Source organism: Hyaena hyaena, unplaced genomic scaffold (assembly GCF_003009895.1).
Source record: "Hyaena hyaena isolate Hyena2069 unplaced genomic scaffold, ASM300989v1 scaffold_108, whole genome shotgun sequence".
Classification (NCBI taxonomy): domain Eukaryota; kingdom Metazoa; phylum Chordata; class Mammalia; order Carnivora; family Hyaenidae; genus Hyaena; species Hyaena hyaena.
The window spans coordinates 2,071,434-2,094,852 of record NW_024080741.1 but is presented as its reverse complement, the minus strand read 5'-3'; the positions used below and the strand labels follow the sequence as shown (position 1 = coordinate 2,094,852).

At 37.7% G+C, this 23,419-nt stretch overlaps 1 protein-coding gene across 2 annotated transcripts in view; it reads right to left on the bottom strand.

Annotated features, from left to right (window-relative positions):
- Positions 1–4,581: 4,581 nt before the first annotated feature.
- KDM5A (lysine demethylase 5A) overlaps positions 4,582–23,419 on the bottom strand; it is a 95,087-nt gene continuing 76,249 nt past the window's right edge. The window contains exons 25-29 of one of the 2 annotated variants that reach the window (XM_039236294.1): positions 19,853–20,012; positions 18,761–18,981; positions 15,731–16,141; positions 8,911–9,127; positions 4,582–5,020 (exon numbers count right to left, since the gene is read on the bottom strand). In XM_039236294.1, coding sequence (XP_039092225.1) covers positions 8,921–9,127; positions 15,731–16,141; positions 18,761–18,981; positions 19,853–20,012 — 999 coding nt within the window. In that variant the 3' untranslated portion in view covers positions 4,582–5,020; positions 8,911–8,920. Of the gene's footprint in view, positions 5,021–8,910; positions 9,128–14,676; positions 14,878–15,730; positions 16,142–18,760; positions 18,982–19,852; positions 20,013–23,419 lie in introns of those variants that run through there. The other variant, XR_005529101.1, reaches the window with a different exon arrangement.

The window sequence follows — 23,419 nt, the reverse complement described above, 5'->3', positions numbered from 1 at the left end:
ATAAATGTTATCAGAGCTCCATGAAAGGACATCCACATCATGTTAGGAGGAAAGGATTAGCCTGTAAGATTTCTCAGAAGAGTTTTGGGGATGAGCTGAATTTTGAAGAATGAGGAGTATTCAGACGACAACCATGGAGCCACTTATGTCAGGCCAAGTCACCAAACTGGGGCCTAATACCTAACCTAATTTCAGTTTCAATTTCCCCTAGAAACGTAGTCTTAACTGATCAGTCAGGAATCTTCTGGTTAGTACCAATGAGGTAATCTGTCACATGGGCCCTCTCTGTCCACCCACCCCCCTCAAAGAAGATATGGTAATCCGCCTGAGACCTCCTGATCTTTCCCTAAAGGGAAAGTGACATTGTTTGAAACAATCCTTTCTTCTCCTTTGCTAGTAACTTCATTGCCCCACCCTCCCTCTTATAATAATCTTCTGTTTTGTACAAGTCCTCAGAGCTCCCCCTCTAACTTGCTAGATAGGATGCTATCCTCATGAATCACTTAATAAGGCCAATTAAATCCTCAAATTTACTCAGTTGAGTTTTTGTTCTTTAACAGGAGGTAGTAAGGAAGAGGGTGGGTGAGGGCATGGCAGCCCAAACAGAGTACAATAAATTGAGAGACAACAATATAGAGAGGGACAAAGACATGGAACAACATTTATTCAAGTCATCTACTGAATGTTTACCATATGTGGGGTATTCTCCTAGTTCTTGGGTATAAAGGAAAGAAAGCTCCTGCTCTCATAGAACTTATAAATAATTACATCACATATTGCAAAGTCCCATAAGGAGGTAGAATAAGCTGTTGGAAGAGAACAAGGGGCCTCTGAAGAGGCAGCATTTAAACTGACATCTTGAGAATGACAGAACTAGAACATTCCAGAAAAAGCCTAGGAAATGAATATCCGTGTCTGAAGCAGTGACTGAGGGTGTGTGTGGAAATAGGACAAGCTTAGAAAGGTAAATGGGGCAGATTCCATTGGACAATATGTTAAACAGACTGGCTTTTTAGATAGTTCATTCTGGTAGTAATTTGCAAGATAAACTTGACTGACCAGACTAAAGACTAGTGCAGAAATCTAGGGGAAAACTGAGAAGGGCTTGAGCTAATGTACCACAATGAGAACAGAGGAGATAATTACATACAGGAAGGGAGTGGTCAGAAAAAATACAGGATGGTTCACAGTATTTTGGCTTGGGCAACAAGCTATTCTTCTGGAGGGAATAAAGAGGAACTGCTTTGGGAGTAGAAAGAAAAGTTTGGTTTTTGACACAATGAGTTTGGAGTGGTTGAAATCATACAAATAGAAATGCTTACCAGACAGTTGACTAAAGAGCAAAGCAAGCAAGCACGGACTGGTGATAATGATTTGGGAAGTATCAGAGAATAAACGTGGTAAGTGGTAACTGGAAGTGAACTAGGGCATCCAAAGAGGGTATATAGAGAAGAGCCTCTGACGACACCACTTTAAAATGCTGATGGTTGGGGCGCCTGGGTGGCTCAGTCAGTTAAGCATTTGGCTCTCGATTTTGGCTCAGGTCATGATCTCAGGGTCATGGTCTTGGGCCCCACATGGGGCTCCACGTGGAGCCTGGTTGGGATTCTCTCTCTCTCTGCCTTTCCCTCTACCTCTCTCCCAACACTCACGCTCTAATAAACATTTTTAAAAAACAGAATAGGAGTAGAGTCCTAGACTTTAACATTTCAGAAGTAAGTTTTTGACAGAATCCAAACCTTGGCCTTGGTTTGCTAAACGAAGTGAAGAGTAAGTATTGGGGGGAAAAAAGAAGGAAAATGATTATTGGAGGTGGAGGTACAGAAACAGCAAATCAACCATGATCAATAATATTGCCCAGAATAATGGCAGGGTTGGAGACAGGGATGTTCTTGAACCATCCAAGTCCTCAATGAATGTAAAGGAGTAACCAGAGATGACAGTAAAGAGGATAGATGGTGATACAGCGGAGTGTCAGAAGCCTCAATGTGTGGCTGTAGAAATCAGTAACATAAGGCAACAGCCCCTATAATCTACTGGTTCACACCTTGTAGTAGTAAAGTGAGAAAACGGGCACCTTCGACTTGAAATAGACCTAAGTCTATTTCACTAAAGTGTAGCTGAGAGCCAGGATCCAGTTAATGAAAAAGTAGAAGTTAACAAAGAAATAGAGAAGCCAGTCTTTATAATGTATACTTATTTATTCAAAGTAATCTCTCTGCCCAACATGGGCTTCAAACTCACAACATGATCAAGAGCCACATGCTCTACTGACTGAGCCAGCCAGGCATCCCCTTATAATGCAAAAAATTGGCGGGAAGGGCCACAATGAGAACATGAATTGGGGATAGTAGGTGACAGCACTGGAATACAAGGAGAGAGGAAGGATGACTGAATGGGCTCTGATCTATTCTTTTTTTTTTTTTTTCTTTTCTTTCTTTCTTGTTAAGTAGGCTCCACACCCAACATGAGGCTTGAACTCACGACACTGAGATCAACAGTCACATGCTTTACTGAGCTAGCCAGGTCTCACGGACTTCTAGTTTAGTTGGCAGCGATGAATTACAGGGATGAGAAGCAAAGCGAATCAAACCAGCCTTAACGTTCCAACTGGAACTCTGAAGCCATGTGTCTATGACAAAATAAAAGCTCTGAGCTCTGACCAAGACTAGATGTGCTTAAACTGTTGTTCTTGGTTCCAAAGAGTTTAACGATAAAACTCCATTTTGTGTCTCAACAAAGCTTAGCCCCAAGTAGAGAGGATGGCACGGTTAGGCCAGAGAGAAGACTACTGGTCTCAGTGGGAAGAGGCCTTTGCTTTGAGTGGTGGAAAAATATTACTAAGGCCAAATACCAATTCAGGGGGTGGGAGTGGAATAGTTAGGTATGCCAAAATGTGACTGCTTCTCACTTTACCTCCACACAGTTGGGCACTGGATAGAATGAGATGCCAGTCTTGGGACATATGTAAAAGTGCTTGATGAACTCTGCAAAATCCAGACCCAAGCAAAGGGAAGACTACCGGTAAGCTCTGTTAAATTAGTGACCAATACTTACATTTTCTAAAAACAGAATATTCAATACAATCTGTATAGTCCCTCCCCAGAACTACTAAGACGACTTTTTCTAACATTACATAGGGATTTGGACTACATGTACCATCTTCCTCTAGAAATTCTATAAAAAGCTTTAATAGGAAACACTCTTAAAAGTCACTCTCAAGGAGAGGGGCTGTAACTTTGTATCCATACAAACTAACCCACAAAAAGTGGGAAACTGAGTTTCAAAAAAACTGGTATAAGTCAGAGAGAGCTAAATCCCATTCTTTGATTCCTAAATCCATGGTCTTTACCTTGTGTAATCCTAATATCTTCATCTGGGCTTTTCTAAGTTTTTGCTCATTTTGCTTGTTTTCGTAAACTACAGACAATTCTGACTTCATCCCTATATTCCTGGCAACTCATCATAGGTCCTTAATACAAGGGTTACTATCTGGACCTACCAAGCTATTTTCAAGACTTCTTGTGCTGTCTTTCTTCCCATTAACAATATATACAACCTAGCTCCAAAGTCAAGGTTAGGAAATCTATGGTTAAGAAATTTCACGGAACTTTACTATATGTAAATGCTAATACAATCTTTCTTCCTGCTAAAATAGAGTAGAAATACTCTTTAAAAATAGGTGAAAAGAATAAAGATATGCCAAAATCACTCTAAGCTTAATCATATAGCATTTTTGTGCTCTTTTGTATTTTCTCTCCTTGTATCATATGTGACTTCCCAATTCATGTCTAATGGCTAAGATTCTGGATCTTCAATTTATTAATATTAACCACAATGCCAAGGCTCCAAGAAATATTTGATCTGAACTGGGAGGACCCTACACAATTTTTAAGAAATTTGTCACTGTATGAAATTGCAGGGGTCTTTTTTTGTTGGCAAGAAAACTATTTTCCAAGAGATAACCAGATCCCCACCCCACCTCCCGCTTCTTCCCACCAATTTTCCATACCAAGAAATATATACACAGTCACATCATATTTGAGGCCAATTTCACTGAAAGCAGAACCTTCATTTTCAGCAATGCCCGCATGACCTGGTAACCTTGGCAATGAGTAAAAAATGCTATTTACTTCTCTGAAGTAAGCTGTAGTTTGAACTAGTTTTAAGCATTAGGAGGCCAAAATAAAGTATTTCCTCATTTTCCCTGCTATGGTTTGCTGCGAGGATCAAAGTGCTCAAGAATCAAAGGTGCGGAAATGGTTGTTGATCATTGCTGGATTCTTGCTGAAAGCAGGACAGGTGAAATCTCCAGGAATCACTTCTTCCACTTCACACTTTCTGAAAACACCATTCTCCATAATAGGCTAATCACACCGGTGATCAAATTACTTGAGGCCGGTATTTGATTTTATAGAGGGCAAGTGCAGTATCAGAAAGGGCTTTGGCCCAGGTGAAAAGCTCTGCAGCGCCTGCCAGTTTGCCTCCAGGTCAATACTAATTACCAACATTTACCTTTACTTGGTTACCGTTCAGAGTTGCCACAATGTAAATGACAGAGTAGGGGGGAACCTGAGCACACACGCACAGAAATTTTTTTATTTTTTAGATGTAATGCAAATAACCATATCTAATATTCTTTTAGAAAACAAAAGAAATGGAAAACATGCTCCAAAAACAAGAAAACAAGTCATACTTTTCATAAGGCACCACCAAAAACCTTGGTAAATTAGAGTCCATTTTATATTGAAGTGTCTCACTAACAGGTAAATAAATATGTAAGAGAATAATCAATAGAGGATCTTGAGGTTTACAAAAGACATTCCCGTTTAGACATCTTGGAGTATTGCAAAAGTCAGAATAAGCAAGATACATCTACACCCGTCACATCCTTTCCCAGTGCACATCAGCCATTGCATAGTGGTGACTGGATAGGCCAAGAGAAGACTGCAGTTCCAACACGGACTCACACCCCACTGTTTCCTTCGCATGCTGTAAATATCACTTGGCACATCCATATCTAAAGAAGTAATGATATGCTTTAATTTAAAATAAAGGCGGAGGGGGCAAGGGTTTCAAACAGTAAAAGACAATCACTGCCTGCTTTTTAAAATTTATACTTAACAGACCTACTGCAAAAGCAACTTTCTACACACATAGGAAGCTAGTTCTGAATGTAAACCTTTATTGAACCTGGTTATATGTGGGACTTCAACAGCTTAATTTTTCCACAATTTACAATTTTTAAATCCTACTCCAAATTGTCATGTTCTTCTCTAAAAAGTAGATAGTCCCATCCTTTGAAAGAAGGGCTTTCTCAATTTTTCCTTTAATCCTGTTTTAAGTACCGGCTCATATTCATACAAATGTACTAGAGAATTAAAATACTGACAAGCAGGGAGTTTCTTTTACGTGCACTCAACTGCATCCAGAATGTTAAAATTAAGAAAAACAAATAAACAGACATTTCTTGGACATCAAAGACAAAAGCAGAGAAGAACAGAAGTGAAGCACAGGTAAAAACTGTTCTAATCTTACAGGTCTGCTAGCTTTGCTAGGATGTTGATTATTAAAAGTACATAGTAGGCAGTCACAAATTTAATGCTTACCTTTTCAATTATTCAAAGTAGGACACACAGTAATTTGTAATTTTATTGAGGCACAAATTTGAATCATGCAGTGCAAAGGTGGTTTGCAGCAACTTAGAAAGGGAGCGTAGCATCTGAATCTCAACATGGCTTTTTTGCAATAACTATCAGGAAGTAAAATAGCCATCTGTGGGAAGAAAATGTCCCCTCTTCTGCCAACAAGAAAGCCAACTACTACTAATGCTATAGTTGCATTTGTAAACTTGAGAATTTGCATAGTTCCAATAACCTACCCTTTGAGAGTATTAAAGACCTATGTAGCGTTTTTCCATTTTTCTTTCTATAACCTTCCCCAACATAGTTACAATGAAAGTAAGAAATACCTTTGAAAGAATTAACACCAAAGTTAAAATACCAATGGTGAATATTTGCAACTTTGAGAAGGAACATTTTAAATCAAATTTTAATATAAAATGTTACAACACTGAAGAATGGATTAAGTTGTAAATAGGTAATTTCCTCTAACTGAAAACAGTATTTTATTAGAACACCAGCATGTCTTTAAATAGATGAATCTTAGTTCATTAATTCCAAAATTATAGACTTGTATTTGTTCATTTCTCTCTCTCTCTTTTTTAAACTAATGTCTCTGATCTGTTCTTCTCAGCCTTGGTCTAAATCTATAGTCAAGAGTCAAACCAAACCCTTTGTGACTTTCAAATAAATACAGAAAATCCCACAAAATCAACTAAATGATATATTTATGCTTCAAAACACTGGAAGATAAACAGGGAGCTATTCATGGCTGAGGACTACCTTGCATTTTTCTCTCAGGTCTCCAGCAGGTAAATACCATATTAAGGACACAAATTATTTCCTAAACAGCCACCTGTACCCACCCACCATACTTCAAGAAGCACAGCACCTCAGCTACCTTTCTCATTATCCCCGTGCCCCTCCACTGATGGCTGAGTGAGGTTAATGGGTGACTAGGAAGAAAAGATAAACTATTTTTAAATGTATTCCACCCAGGCAGCCATCACTTAAAACTGCATTCAATTTTTAACCCAAAGGTAGTTGAAGATCTTTTCGGAGAAGAAAAAAGGCAAAAAATATTGTGCTTTCTTTTATAACATCAACCAAATGAAAATTCTTAATAATATCTTTATATAGATTGGAAAAATGAAAATTTATGAAATTGGTTACAAGTTACCTTGTAATATCCCTTGAAATCTTAAATCATATACAGACAAGATGAGATCATGCACAGCAATGCTTATGAGCCTTGTGACAGATCAAAACACTAAAAATGTTATATAAGATTAAGGGAAGACGGACTAAAAATTAGGTAGTTTGAACCACAGAGAAAGCATTTACAGAATCTGGGTTTTACAGGAAAGCTTTTGCCTTTTTTTTCTTTTTCTTTTTTTTTTAGCAAGATGCCTTTTGAGTTAAATCTCATACCCACTCAAACTGTAACTGGACAGTACATTTCACTTCTAGTTACTAGAAGACATTTCTTTAAAAGAGACGGGGGCAAAAAGGGAAAAGGAGATTATAAACTGTTCTCTAGGCCCACCCTACTCCCCCCTTTTAAAAAGAAAACTGGTAAATTAAGTCAAGCCACAGATTTTTAACCAAAATAATGGGACACGGCACAGTGAAGGCAAAACACTATTTTTAGTTTTTTGGGGGTTGTTTCTTTGTCCTTTAAAAAAAATCAGTCCCCTTCTAATAAAAGTTTCCATACAGCTTACCTAACACCTTAACAAGAATAGAGAACAAACACAACATGAGGAAGAGGGCACAGCACCATAGTTTCAAACATTCACATACAAAAACAAAACAAACCAGCCATCACAGAAATAGTTAAGACCAAGTTTCCCAGTAGACAGGGACCAGTTCCAGTAACACAAAGAAGTACAATTATCTATTTGAACAAAGACAAGATGGAAGATCTGGTCAGGCTAGACCAGAAGGATGGGGAAGGAAGTGCTAACTCCTTGTACTACAAGGAAGGAATGGGGTTTCTTTATTAAAAAGCAAAAAGAGAAAGCAAGCCCCCAAATGGATTTTTGATGCTGAAAACTCTGTCATATGCTGCTGGTAACAGTAAATATATATATATTTATATATCCATATATGTATATTAAAAAAGGAAAAATAATCTATTTATAGAACAGTCAGTAGTCAGAGACATTTAGAAAAAAGTAAAAACAAGTCCTTTTTTCTTTTTTTAAAAATGGATTTACTAAAACAACTTCATCACCCAGAGGTGCTACAACCCCACATTCTCCGATGAAGCCAAGGTGTTATTCAACAGCATCTGCTGTGGGCCACTCTCAGGAATTGCCAGTGTTGGAAACAACAGACATCGGGGTCAGGGCTGCAAGGCAAAAAGCTGTTATTTGCTGGTCTTGCTCATGGCCATGCCTGAAGCCTGGTGGTATCTGGTATACTTGTGAATGAAGGTTTCCCCGAAAAGCATGCATCACTGCGTCTCAGTAAAACATTCGGACTTGTCTTCTTTTCTTTTGCAGGAGCCTGGATCCATGTACCTGCTCGTCTCTAAAATGCAGACCCAAGACAGCAAGACTTCTCGAAGCCAAAAAAAAAAAAAGTCTCCTTGTCTTGAAATAAGAAAAGCTCTTCTTCCCAGAATCCAATCTAGTCAGACTTCTGAACTAGATGACATACTCCTCCTTAGGAAGATAAGGTGATCTGCCTCTCATTTGGGGTTTTCTTCTTGGTACAAACACACACAAGTAGCTGGAGTCTAGACTGTGCTACTGTCCCATGACTACCAACAGGAGTAACTTTGGCCCTGTTGCTCCCATGGCTGCCTCTGCAGGGCATTATATGCCAGGTAACAGTAGAAGGAGAGTGGTACTCTCACTCCTGTCCAACTTTCCTAAGGAGAGCCAAGTAATCAGCACCTCCAGATGGTACTGTCCCTAGGTTGTAAACCTCTAACTAATATCAACTGGCCATAAGCCACATCCTACATGCCCTGCTAGCATACCAATGTATTCATGCCAACCAGCCACTCTACAGCTTAATCAAATGTCTGGCTGTAAAGTAACATACCATACTCAGAGGAGACATAACTTGAAATATTGGCTGCCGTACCAAAGACACCCTCTGCATAGATGTGTTGGAAGAGAATGTAGGTCACACAGTCCATGCAAAGAGGAAGTCCGCTAAGAGGACTTTCTCTGAAGGCCATTTGTCTTTGGAAGCAACATTCTGAGTGGATCTAAACCACTCTACTTGGTGACTAAGGTCTCAATGTGGTCCATTTCCCCCCATGTCCCAAACTAACCCAGCAACTGCTAACTGGTCTCCTTAAGATCCTCCATTGGTAGTTTGTAGCTCATTATGAAGGAAGGAGGTGGTGCTTGACCAGGGCTATCTGGCCCTTGTTTCTTTGCACAGTTTATACAGATGTAATCTTCATTTTCAGCCATTTCTGGAGATACACCCACACAAACTTGATGAAACCACTCATCACAGCCACCATCACATTGTACCCAGTCTACCTGTAGGAGACAAGATTGAGGAATGTTTAGGTTACATAAACATGAAACCTAGAAAAAAAGCAAACCACAGAGCTTTCTTGGCTTAAATGATAGCAAATAACTGGGATATCCAGAGACAGACAATGACTTTTTATGGGGTTACTTTTTAAAGGAAGAAGCTGGGAAGTTAATACCCCCAAATTATATTTTACCGTAATATGTCCACAAAATTAGGCCTCTTAGGTACTCCATTACCTCATAAATACCCGGGGCTCCTTTTGAGGCAGAAACATGTTTGAGAAAAACTTGACAAAAAAGGAACTTCTGATAGAGCAGCCAAGTAGTTTTAGCTAATATTAACAATTTCTAGACTCTAAGACAATGCAATTATCAATCAAGAAAGGAAGAATACAACAATGTGAAGGCAATCCTGTGTATTAGCTTTATTTCAAAGAGATAAGCCAAAGTACTAAGAGCATTAAATACCTTTTTAGAAAAGCAGTCACATAGGCCACTTTTAAAACTAATATTTTTTATTCTTCTCTTCTTCCGTTACAAATACAACTCCCTATAAAAAGTTAGCAAATATCAGAGGTCAAATCTTACAAATTAACCAATTAAAACAGTCAAAGTCACAGGTCAATAGATCACTCTGGGGTTTAAAATTCAAGTCTGTATAACTGATAGGCCAGACAAACTTTGACCCTTCAGAGGATATTGTGATCATAGGAGGCTAGAAAGGGACTATAGTTTGGTGACTTTAAGTAAGCCTTGGGCCTGTAGTTAACAAGATGATTTGGGGCTTTTGTACTTGGAGGATGACTGTGGTAGTTTTTATAACTGATGTCATGGCAAATGAGAACCTTTAAGATTAAAAAAGCTACTCTTCCTCTCCCCAGTACAAAGTGGATCATCTCGCTGGCAACTTAAAAAGCCACTTAGAACAATGAGCTTTGCCAGTTTTCAGAGCAAAGTAAAGAGTATCAAGGGATCAAACAGGTACTCAGTGCAGTTTATGAGAAAGAACAGAGAAAGAAGGTTTTGGCCAGGTAAATGAGTTTCAGGGTAAGTGAGTAGTTTCCTAAATTAGTTTCCACGTACTGTAAGAGTTATCAAAATGATGATACTCATGTTAGTGGTTTTAGGGTTATAATAAACCGTGGGAAAAAAATCACTTGTCAAAATAATCTTTCTTCTTCCATTGTTTCTATTCTAGAGCTCTAGATATTAAGGGACAGTGCTGTATACAATAAAGATTACTGAATTCAGTCACAAGTTCTGAGTTCTGATGTGTAAAATTTGAGGCAAAGAATTTAATCTCAGTAAATCTCAATTTCCTCATCTGTAAAATGGAGATAATATCCTGTTTACAGGATTATTTAGAAGATTAAATGAAATAATGTATGGCAAAACAGCTAGTTCACTGCCTGGCATTTTTGAAGATCACAATTTCATGCCTCCGATCTTACACAAAATCCACTTTGCACCTTGAAATAACTGCCTGTAGTACGGCTTCTCAGAATAGACCAGTTATGCCGAATAACCTGTTGTGTTCATTAGAAGGACAGCTAAGACCCATCCCAAACCTACGGACTCAGAATATCTTGGGGGTACAAACCAGAGCCTACATTTTCAGTCAGATTCTCTGTAATTTTTATATTTTCTAAATTTGATCATCCCTGGCACTTTGTGATACTGCTTCCTGGTAAATTCAGAGCAATTTAACAATTCCTTCCTAAAACAAACTCTGTTTCTATTCTGTAATCATTTGTGTAATATTTAGTTTCTGAAGTCAGTGCAGTAAGAAAACTGATCAAACTGTTCCTACTGCAGCAAACTAGTATATGAAAGACAAAAAAGGGAGATAAATGATTTCTTTGCAACAAACTAAAAACACAGGTAGTATAGCAATGAAGATTTACCAAATGTTAATTTGATGGTAAGTGAACCTAGGGTAAGTGTTTTGGCTATTTGGCGATGGTATTGAGAACTGTAAGGATGATCTGTGTTTCTTTGGGCTGCCCAAGTTTGAAATATTACCCTGTTTATGATGCCACTCTGAACCAACACATAAAGGTTGGTCCTACTTTTAACCTTCTTAATCTAGTCTGGTCCCCATTCATACCAACCTACAGGGTAAGAAAGTTCTCACTATATTAGTATTTGCTGCCAAGAAAAGCAGTCCCAATCTTGTTAAAAATCTCATTCTGCACTAAATTCACTGGCTTCCAGGTTTCCCCAAGTTAAATCTATCAGTTTCAAGTAAGGATAACACATTCTCTTTTGTGAACTCCTAACACCTAGCTCTCCCACCATTCCAAAATGGTATAAAGCTTTTCTTGAGATATTTATCAGTACACAGATTCTATCTCAGCCTACAGTTTCTATAACAATTTATCCCAATAATCTAGCAGAGAAAAAAGTCCTTCCCTTACTAGTATCTTTTTATCATGTTCATACACCCAGTGCTACTTCTGTTTGAAAAGGCCCATTGGAATTTCAACTGAATCAACTGATTTTGACACAAGAGCAACAGACTATGTAGTAGCCTGAAAACTCAAGAACACAGAACTTGGTTAACTACATACTAAATTCTAATAGTCACTTGCCCTTTCATTATTTTCAAGAGATCTACTTATCACATCACAAAAATAATTATTAAAAAACTTCACAGCTGTGAGCTGTTCAAATATTAACTGATAAGAGATTTGAAAGTATAGTACATATATATTACCAGCTGGATTTGGGGAAGTTTTAAAAGCAAAATATGTTAAATACAGGAAATAATGTTAATTTGGTATTTCATGTTTTGCTACATGGTTTCATATTTACACTGAAAAATATTTAGTGTATTTCATTTTGTTCACTCCACAGGCATTATTACTGCATTGGGAAAAGAGAAAGCCTGGTGATTTAGTGATAGTCTTAGCTTAGTTACCCTACTGAGCTTTTGTTATTTTGGCATTCAATCTCTACTGCACCAAGGTTCCCTGCAAAAACCAGATTCGAAAAATTAAAACAATTCATTTAATGAAGTACAACAGAACAATTGTTCAGAATCCTTGTGTATATATTTTTGGTGTTCTCAACATTAAGTGGCCACCCCTCTTAGCCAGCCCAAGATTGATGTATTTTCCAACACAGGAATTTCAATGCTAAAACTAGAAGTCTAGGCAAATTGCGACAGTTGGTTACCCTATCTCCACATCGTGTGTGTGTGTGTGTGTGTTATACACTCATTGAGGGTAATCCAACTTTTGATTATTTTGCTTTTAAAAAGAGATATGAACTAATAATAGAAATACAATACTTTGGCTGAAACAACACCCTATGAAAATCTTTTAATAAATCATAGTGGTTAACAAAGAGTAAAAGTGAGATGTAGATTTATAAACTTAATCTCTATTTAACCATCCAAAACTTATGGAAATAGTAATGGGTAAGGAAAAGGTCCACAGGAAAAAGGTTAAAAAAAAGGTAAGGGAAAAAACTCTTATTTTCATAAATGGTTAAATATTTATTCTAATACAGAAAAAAAAACAGGTTACTTAAATGTTAGCTTGAAAGAATGTGCTCCTTTTCAAGTTAACTTCTTTTATTCTTGGTATCAGTAAGACTGAATGAAAGGGACAGACTTCAGGGACTTTGTTATTATTTTTAAATTTTATTTCACCTTGAAATTAATTTGGTAATAGTGGAAGAGATAGTTTTTTTTTTTACCCTTTACATTATTCTGATAGTATTTTTTTCTCTTTCTAAAACATTTTGAAATTGAGGCTAGGTACATTTAGGTAGCCCTTCAAAGCTTTCTCAATCTGCACATTTTGGGGGGAAAGTAATAGTAATTATTGGTTAGGAAAATGATAAATGTACATTTACCTAAATATGAATGAAACCTAGAAGTTATTTTTTGCTTTATGATATTTAAAGAACAAAGCTTCTCGAAAAACATTTTTTTTACCATTTTATGCCATGCATTAATTTAGTTTTCTTAGAGAAGTACTATACTTCAAATTGAGAACGTTGTAAAATTCTTTACAGAACAGTTAAAGAAATATATCTTTTATCTAGTAAAACTAGTGTCGAGAACAAACTTGGGAGAACCCTAAATATTGCAAAACAGCAATGATGGACAAAATGTTTACTATCTGAAATAATTTGTTTAATATAAAACACATGAGGGGCAGCTGGGTGGCTCAGGCAGTTAAGCATCCAACTTTGGCTCGGTTCAGGAGTTAGAACCGAGCATCAGGCTCGGTCTCACAGCTCTGAACCTGAAGTCTGCTTTAGCTTCCATGTCTCCCTCTCTTTCTGCCCCTCTCCTGCTCACACTCTGTCTCTCTAAAAAGTAAACATAAAACATTACTTAAAAATTGATTTAAAAAATTAAGCACATTATAAAAATACAACATTTTGGGGTGCCTGGGTGACTCAGTCAGTTATGTGTCTGATTTTGGCTCAGGTCATGCTCTTGTGGTTCATGAGCTCAGGCCCTGCATCAGGCTGTGCTGTCAGCACAGAGCCTGCTTCAGATCCTCTTTCCTCAGATCCCTCTCTCTCTGCCTGTACTCCGCTCACTCTCTCAAAAAAAAAAAAATTACATTTACTAAGTTTCTTTTATGTATACTAATGACAGGTTAAGGCACACCTTCCTCACCTTTGTATGTGTTTTAACAGTTTGAAATAGACATCTCTGAATGTTCAGCTAAATCTTCCTCTGTACTATTAGGATAACTTTCAATACTTTTAACATTAGGAGCAAATCTCAGGGCTCACTTAAAAATAAACATCAGATTTTACCATTTACACTGCATTTTGGTTACCAAGTGCTTTCATACAGATTATCTTCTCTTATTCTCACAACCCAGAGAGTAAGCAGGGCATGTGTTAATTTAACAATTTTATAGCAGATGAAGAGAAAACTGTAGCGTTTACATGCTGATGCAGGAATATAATGGATGACCTAAGCCATATTTACAATGCTGAGCAGAGGAGGGGAAGATTATTAAGTGAGAAGGTGAAAAAACAGAAGCAAAAGGTTTGTGATGAATATAAACATTGTAGGAAGGATGACAAGAAAGCTTAAAAAAAACACCATCTTGCTGCCAGTCCTGAAACTGCCATATAAAATTAGTTAAGAAAACAGGGAGACGGTTCTGCCAACATGAGCTGCCAATACTTCTTCAGTACCCAAAGAAAAAGTTAACCTTTCATCAGCTTCTTTAGTAAACAAATTGGTATAAGAATAAATTCAAAATGAAAGGAAAGTAATATACACACGTATATAATGTATCTACTAAAATGCTTTGAAATGTTCATAAAATAGAAACATTTATATAATAAAGATACAAAAGTGTTTAGGTATTATGACATGACATAAAATAAACCATTAGAGAGGACTAGACGGAAACACAATAAAATATTTGTAGGTATTGCCCCTGGAAGGTTAAATTATGGGATATGTGTCTTAACAGATATATATTCATTTTCCAAAAATGAGTGGAAAACATTTAATAAGTATAATTTAAATGTAAGTGGCATTCAGTTTTGGAATGTGCTTTTGTACTTACATCTTAATTATCGGTGGGGTGGGGTTATTAGTGGAGAAAACCTGGTCTGGGAGCCAGGAAACACGGTTCTACTTTTGGCTTTGCACTAATTAGCTCTATGACTTTGGTCACATCAGTTATCTTCACTGAGTCCTGGTTCCATCATTTGTAAAATGAAGAGCCTGGACAAGGTGACCTCTTCAAGCTCTAACAAGTATTTGACTGAGGAGGGAAGTAAGGGAATAATGATGCAATTATATTTATTCTGTTCAAATATGCAAATCGAGGGGGGTATTAAAAATTTAAATATCAAGTGGTATAATGAGCATGATCAAATTAAAATTCTGAATTTACTAATAATCTTGATGGGAACCATAAAAGATGCCTCCAGTCATTGAATAAACTGGGATTTTTCATAAAGTTCATCTATCTTTCTCAGAAGTTCATAACGTCAATATTACCTAGAGTGGCCATCACATAATTAATATACAAAACTTTTAAAATAATACCTTTAAAGGTCTTAATTATTTTTTCACAAGGTATTTGAAAAAAATATTACTCCACTTAGAAGAATGCACATAGACCTGAGTGTTGGTAAGACACAGACCAAATGGGAAGATTTAACCCCTTAGTTTAGGTCTTTAGAACAAATCTTAACGCAATTTGCCAGAGCTCTTAAAACACTGGCCCAGAAATGTTTCCAGGGCACTGTGACTACTTGATAAGGTATTCAGTTCTCTGAGTCACCCTACAGGGAAGGCAAAAGCCTACACCGAAACTGCTATGCCAACTACACATGAGATGCACTGCTACTCAGGGTTATTGCATAGCTTCTCTCTGCTCTTGTCTCATTATGTTCACAAAGTACCTGACTCTTAAAGCACAACATTTCTTCTACTAAGCACACTGACCTAAGAGCCTCCTAATTCAAAAACAGTTTATGAAACTGTAGAAAACATATGAAGTTGGAAGCCCAAATCCTGGAATCAAATCCAGATTCTCACTCCATCAAGCTCCTGCTGGGGATGGAGCTCCCTGGCCTCTCTCCCCCGTGACCGGCCGGCTAAGAGCTCACCTTGTCCTTGCAGGGCCTCTGGCAGTTCTGTGCTGCACACACAGCATTCTCGTCGTCGGACTCTTCCGCCCCGGACCAGTCATACTTTGAGGGGATGTCCAGCACTTTTTTCTCTCTCTTCTTCTCAGTAGTCTCTTTCACAAGGTCAACTTTGGCCACAGCTACCTTCTCCTTCTTCTTCTTTCTCTCTTCTTCCTTCGCCAGTTTCTTGGCCAGTTTATTCAGCTCCTTTGATTTTTCTGCACTTAGTTTTAATTTCTTCTTTTTAGGTTTATCCATTTTTTTTAACTCCTTGGACTTCGGTTTTCCTTCTCCAAAGAGCTGTTCGACTTTTTCTAGCTTCCGTTTCCGTTTCTTCTCTGAAGAGTCTTTTCCTTTTATTTTTAATGGTTTCTCTTCCATGCTGTCATCCTTCATCAATATAAAATTAGAAACAATTTTAAAGCAAGACATTTATTTTATTTTAAATAATAATCATTCTTGCTTACTTTATTCATCCACCCAACCATCCACCCATCCATCCATCCATCCATTTATTTTAAGTAGGCTCCACTTCTGGCACAGAGCCCAATATGGAGCTTGAAATCACAACCCTAAGATCAAGACCTGAGCTGATATCAAGAGTAGGACACTTAACCAACTGAGCCACCTCTAAAAGCAAGACATTTAAAAACGGTTTTATTCTCTTATATGAAGTAGCTTGAATAAACAAACTTAACAGAAACAGAAACAACAGAAACAGAGAGGAGAATAGAGGTACTGGGAGCTGAGCAGAGAGGGAAATGGTATTTACTGTTTATTGTGTACAGATGTTTAGTTTGGGACAATAATGGAAATGGACAGCAGCAAGAGCTGAGCACTATAAATGCAATTAATACAACTGAATTGTATACTTAAGAAGGATTAATGTAAATTTTAAGTTGTGTACATTATACACAATGTTCTAAAGATATTTAAAAGACATTTTAAGAAAGCAAATATAGGGGCTCAGTCAGTTAAGTTTCCAACTTCAACTCAGGTCATGATTTCATGGGTTCATGATTTTGAGCCCTACATCAGGCTCTTTGCTATCAGCGCAGAGCCCACTTCGGATCCTTTGTCCACCTGCCTCTCGGTCCCTCCCCCGCTTGCACACATGCATGCACACACTCTCTGAAAAAGAAACATTAAAAAACAAAAGAAATCAAATATAATATTCCATGAAAATAAGTCAACAGAAGAAAATAATGGCAAGCCTATATAAAACACCTGACTTTAGATTACTAGGGAAAAAATACCACTGTTAGCGTATAAGAGTATAGTGTGTAGCACCTCTGTTTAATTGAGATAAAGCATAACCATAAAACTAAAAGCACTAAACGTACAATGAATTATATAATAAGCTTTTTTGTCTTCATTTACTACTACTACAGTTCTTTATTAACTCACAATTAATTCCTGAAGGCCAAGAAGTTATCAAAATGGTTGGCAAAACATAAAACTGTATCCATGATCCCATTACAAAAGATATATAGTAACTTTGGTAAGGGCTAGAACATATTTGATGTGACAAAGCAAAAAAACTCATTTTTCTTTTCAATTTTCTAATATTTTTCTAACTTCTATTATATGCCAATGTAATAAACATTAAAAATTTTAATAGTAAAAGTATGTCTAGCAACAAGAACAAGGATGAGGTATATAGAAAGAAATGTTGAAAAACTTTAAGCTTGACAAGAAACACCATTTGAGAATTCATTTTGTGACATATTTGAGGCTGGAGAATCTTTGACAGGAACCTCAGAAACTGCAGAATGCAAAACACTTCATTATAAATGTGTGAAGTCTATCACATCTTACACTATACACTGACCCTCTCAATACTTTGTGTTTCCTTACATGTAAAATGAAGAGGATCAGATGAGATAATGGATGTAAAGTAAACTCTTTGTATTTTGGAAAACCATCTAAATCAGATTACCTTTGATCTGAATTCCAAACCAAAGACTATCACATGCTATGTGTATTTGTATCAACTGTCAGTGACATTGCAACATTCCATTACATGGAAATAAGTAATGGAAAAGAATAATGAAAAGAATATTAGGAGTCCAATGCCAGGGCTGGAATCCAGGTCACTTTGGGTTTTTTTTTTTATGTTTTTGTAATTTATTTCTGTGTGTGTGTGTGTGTGTGTGAGTGAGAGAGAGAGAGAGAGAGAGAGAGAGAGACAGACAGACAGACAGACAGAGTGGGCAGGGGAGGGTCAGAGAGAGGAAGACATAGAATCTGAAGCAGGCTCCAGGCTCTGACCTAGCTGTCAGCACAAAGCCTGATGCGGGGCTTGAACCCACAAACCATGAGATCATGACCTGAGCTGAAGTCATATGCTTAACCAACTGAGCCACCCAGGCACTCCCAGGTCTCTTTGTTTTTACTAAACGTGTGATCTAAGAACGTTTCTACCTCTCTTACCCTGAATCTCTTCATGTATAGCATGGCTCAATACTTGCCCATCTATCCTTTCCTCTCTCCCCTTCAGGATTACAGTGAGGATTGAATGAGATCACAGGGAAACATCATATAAATTGCAAACATATTAGGTATTAATAAATGAACATGGACTCTCTTTCCTACCCCAATTTGCTTCTATTTAACCCTTCCCTTTTATTCTCCCCTCTTCCTCTATTTAACCCTTCCCTTACTTCTTTTTTTTAACCACTGTATTTTCTTCTGCCTTCCCTTTGGGGCCTTTCAACAGTGGGAGTCTGGGATAAGGAAGTTGTTCCTTCCTTAGAAGAACTGGTAGTTTTCAGTACTCTCCTTTCTTTTTAGCAGAAATGGCATTTGCTTCCCCCCCACTCCAGATAGTACATAAAATCTTAATAAAGAAAGCCATAAAGCAGAACTATTTTTGGCTTAATGGAAAAAAAGTAGGACAGCCACAATACTTCCCACTCGGCCATCCCCATCCTGGAATTTGTGGTACCTCCAAAGAACCAACGCATTCTAAAAAATGTTAAAGCCACAGTTTAAGCTTTAAATCCTTGCCTCCATGATATGCAGGAATCTGTCTTCAGAGGGTGGGTGTGTGGCCTGCAAAATCCGCCATATGTGTTGAGTCTCATCCAGAGATACTTCTAGGAGATCCCCAACCATCATAAGTTCTTCCAGCTGGGCTTTAGCGCCAGGTGACAACTCCAACACTGGAGGTTCCAAACTCCGGGGCACCAAAGGGCTCTTCCGAGGCTGTTTCCTTGGGGTACTAGAACCTTCCCAATAAAACAAAAGACAATGCAGAAAAATTAAAACCATGGACAAACTGTAATGTTTCCAATGTAAATTATTTAGGGGAATGGTTCCTCCTCCTCTAATACTTACCTTAGATATCTGAATTCACTGTATCCATATGAAAGTGAGAATGAAATCTTCAAAATATACAAAACAAAAAGATCTACAATTCTAATGCCTACTCCCAAAAATTAAGAGTAAAAATCTGGTTCCTTACTGATTCCTTACTCTGTGACTGAAGTAGAAGTGGAATGGGAAAGAATCTCTTAATCCATTCTCTCTCCATTTTAGAGAACCAAAGGATTAATTAGTAAGCATGTGAGATGCCCTTTACAAATCAGTTGCTATCCTCCTAATAAGCTGTTCCATAAAATCCTGAATGGAGAGAAAAACACCCTTTACTTCCCAGAGGTGTGACCTAATGATGTATGTTCACTGGGAAAAAGGAAAGTGGACATACGAGAGCAATTATCTACCAAGGAAAGGAAGAATTTCTAACGAAGCTTTCCAAAACAAGAATGAATATTCTTAAAAAGTAGCAAGTTCCTCAACAACTGGTAATGAACAAATAGAGGCCTATAAGAGATTTTATATAAATGAGATAACCAGAGAGCCTCTAAAGTTCTTCTCATTAGGATTCAACAATTCAATGCAAGTTTTTTCAGGTTACCACCTAGTAACATAAAATGAAAATAGAGACTTAGCTTTTCCTAACCAAAATTGTATTTTCAGGTTTTACTAGTATTTCATGACCAGGATACACCATGAATTTAAGAGAGATTCAGTCTTGATTAATGTTTTTTCTCAGTGGTTTCAGGCTTATCTTCTCCACATTGCTTTACAGGGCAATACCTTGAGAACAACTCTTAGAAGCAGAAGAATAAGCATGTTCTGCACAAAATGAAGGCGCTGTCCACATGTGAGTGACCACCTCTTCAGACTTGATGGGAATTTCTTCATCACAAAAAAGATTGGGTTCCAGACTACTGGAAGACTTCACACTGGCTGTGTCCTGAGGAAGAAACAAAGAGGGGTATTCAGAATTAGAATCACTTAACTTACACTGTGACAAGTATCTAAATGCAGTCTCTCAGGTTAAAGCTTGTAATATACTAAAAATATGATCATAAAATTAAATACGTAATATTAAATAGGACAGAAAATGCCCACTGGGAGGAAAAATAGTAATGACTACAGTTTCAAGCCAAAAGGGAATGAGTAAAGCTCAAAAATAATCCACAGAGATAATAAACCTCAAGAAAATTACTAGTAGGGGCGTGTGGATGGCTCCGTTGGGTAAATATCCGACTTCGGTTCAGGTCACGATCTCACAGTTCATGGGTTCAAGTCCCGAATTGGGCCCTGTGCTGAGAGCTCAGAGCCTGGAACCTGCTTCCGAATCTGTGTCTCCCTCTCTCTCTTCCCCTCCCCCACTTGTGCTCCATCTCTCTCTCTCTCAAAAATAAATATTTAAAAAAAAGAGTACTATTAAATAATCTCCTTTCTACAGTCTACAACTCATAAAAACTCCTATACCAACAAGTTAGAGAATTTTGACACTAAAAATGGAGTTAGGAGGGGAAGAAAGGTTTAGATGTGACTCTTAAGGACACAAATCATTTAATCCAGGAGGTGCCTGGGTGGCTCAGTTAGTGAGGTGTTCAGGCCATGATCTCATCATTCATGGGATTGAACCCCCCATCGAGTTCAACGCTTACAGCATGAAGCCTGATTGGGATTCTCTCTTGCTCTCTCTCTGCCCCTCCCCTGCTGGCGATCGCTCATGTGCGTGCACTCTCTCTCTCTCAAATAAACTTAAAAAAATCATTTAATCCTCTCTAAAGGTTTTCAAACCTAGAAGCTTACCAACTGCTCTCGATTACCATTGCTCTTACTTACAACGAAGAGCCTCACTGACAACATTCAAATTAAACACTTCTGACAGCTCTAGTTAGTTCTCAGATTCCCCTGTAGTTAAATGTGAGAAGCTCACAAGTACAGCTTTAATGATCAGAGTGCAATCAGGAAGACAGAAACCACAGGTATTTCAACAAGGATAATTTAATAAGTGAAGTGGTTAGATGTATATTAAAGGCTTGAAAAGGCAAAATGGAAACACCAAGCTAACACCAAGAAAGAGTTGCCAACCTTAGACCTTGAGGTAACAAAGCTCAGAGAAGGAGCCCTGCAGAGCTGGGACCCAGACCTCTGAGAAGGAAGTGCTGGTCAGTTAGTTCTGCTATCTCTAATGGAACACGACGCGGTTGGTTTCAGGGATGTGAGAAAAAACCAACCACCAACAACTGGAACCAGTTCCCGATGCCAGACTAAAAGAAGAAGAAGAAGAAGAAGAAGAAAAAAAAAAAGCATGCAGTTCAGATGATGACACAAATGGAGGATAAAACGGGAAAGATCATGTCTCTTCTCATTGTCCAGGCCTTTTAAAATTCTCTAATATCCTCTATTGGCAGAAGGAAGGCAGCAGGCGGAAAACAAATGTGTAAAGCAGGAGTTGGTTGGCATACTGCAACCCAGTTGGCAGCTCATTTTCTGTATGGAGTAAGAGCTAAGAATAGTCTATTTTTTTTTTTTAAAGAGCTGTAGGGGGGAAAAAAGAATATGTAATAGAGACCATATGTGGTTTGCAAAGCCTAAAATATTTACTAAGCTTTATATGTATGTGTATATACATACACATGCACAATATATTATTTATAAGATTACATATTACTGTGTATTAATATATATATGTTAAAGTTTACCACCCGCTAGTGTAGAGTCCCATCCCCCAGCAACAAAGCAGAGTACAGAAGAGTGAGTTAGGAGAGACTACAGAGATGCCTGGGTGGCTCAGTCAGTGGAGCATGCAACTCCTGATTTCAACTCAGGTCATGATCTCACAGGCTCGTGGGTTTGAGCCCCACATTGGGCTCTGAGCTGACAGTGCAGACCCTGCTCGGGCTTCTCTCTCTTCCCCTCTCTCGTCCCTCCTTCTCTCTCTCAAAATAAATAAAATAAATAAACTTAAAAAAAAATTTTTTAAAAAGGGAGATGAGAGACCACAGCTTAAAGACTAAACAACATGTGACTTTCTTTGTACAGTGGACAGGAGGAAGATCTACTGTTATTATGAGACTATCTTTAATTAAATAGGACACTTAAAAGGTTTTATAATAGGCTTCTAAAAGAATTCTAATATAATTCACTGAGAATTTAGGAATAGCAGGTTATAGTCGTCTTTCCTACTCAAAAATTTAAGTTCTAAAAATCATCAGATGGGAGACTACTTCAGGGTCCCTGCTTTAGTTCCCAGATGCTTCTCCTCACTGACTAGAATGCAGAATGGTCTTTCCTGACTCTGACTCTACTCATTTCACTGTAACTCATATAGGGAACTTTCCGTTAAGATTTCAAAATGGAAAGAACAGTGATCAGAAAATAATGAGTGAGGGGCGCCTGGGTGGCTCAGTCGGTTAAGGGTCCAACTTCTGTTCAGGTCATGATCTCATGGTCCATAAGTTTGAGCCCTGCGTTGGGCTCTGTGCTGACAGCTTAGAGCCTGGAACTTGCTTTGGATTCTGTGTCTCCCTCTCTCTCTCTCTGCCCCTGCCCTGCTCACACTGTCTCTCTCTCTCTCAGAAATAAACAAAACATTAAAAAATTTTTTTTAAATCCAATTAAAAAAAAAAGAATGATGGAGGGGTGACTGGGTGGCTCAGTTAGGCATCTGACTTCAGCTCAGGTCATGATCTTGCAGTTTGAGTTTGAGCCCATATCAGGCTCTGTGCTGACAACTCAGAGCCTTGAGCCTACTTTGGACTCTGTGTCTCCCTCTCTCTCTGCCCTTCCCCCGCTCACAGTCTGTCTCTCTGTCTCTCTCTCAAAAACTAAATAAACATTAAAAGAATTTTTTATTAAAAAAAAAGAATAAGAAAATAATGATCAAAAGTAATGATAGCTATAAAGTTTTTTTAAAAAAATTACTTCCCCAACGTGATGCATGAAATGTGAATATGTACAATACTGACTTATGTAAGATAAAGACACATTGTTAACCCTAGTGCAATCACTGAAAATAAAAGGAGGTACAAGGCAAGAAGTCAATAACAGAAGTGAAATGAAACATTAAAATTCTTTTAATTCACCCAAAGAAGGCATGAAAAGAGTAACAAAGGAACAAAAACCAAGAGATTAATAAAACATCAGCAAGATGATGAACTTAAACACAATCATGTCAATAACTATGTTAAATGGAAAATGGACTAAAAAAAGAAAATGGACTAAACACTACCAATTAAAAGACAGAGATTATAATATTACTTTAAAAACAAAACACACACAAAAAAAGATTCAACTGTATATTTTATAAATGCATACATAAGCAGAATTATAGTCCAGAAAGGACCCTACTATATACAT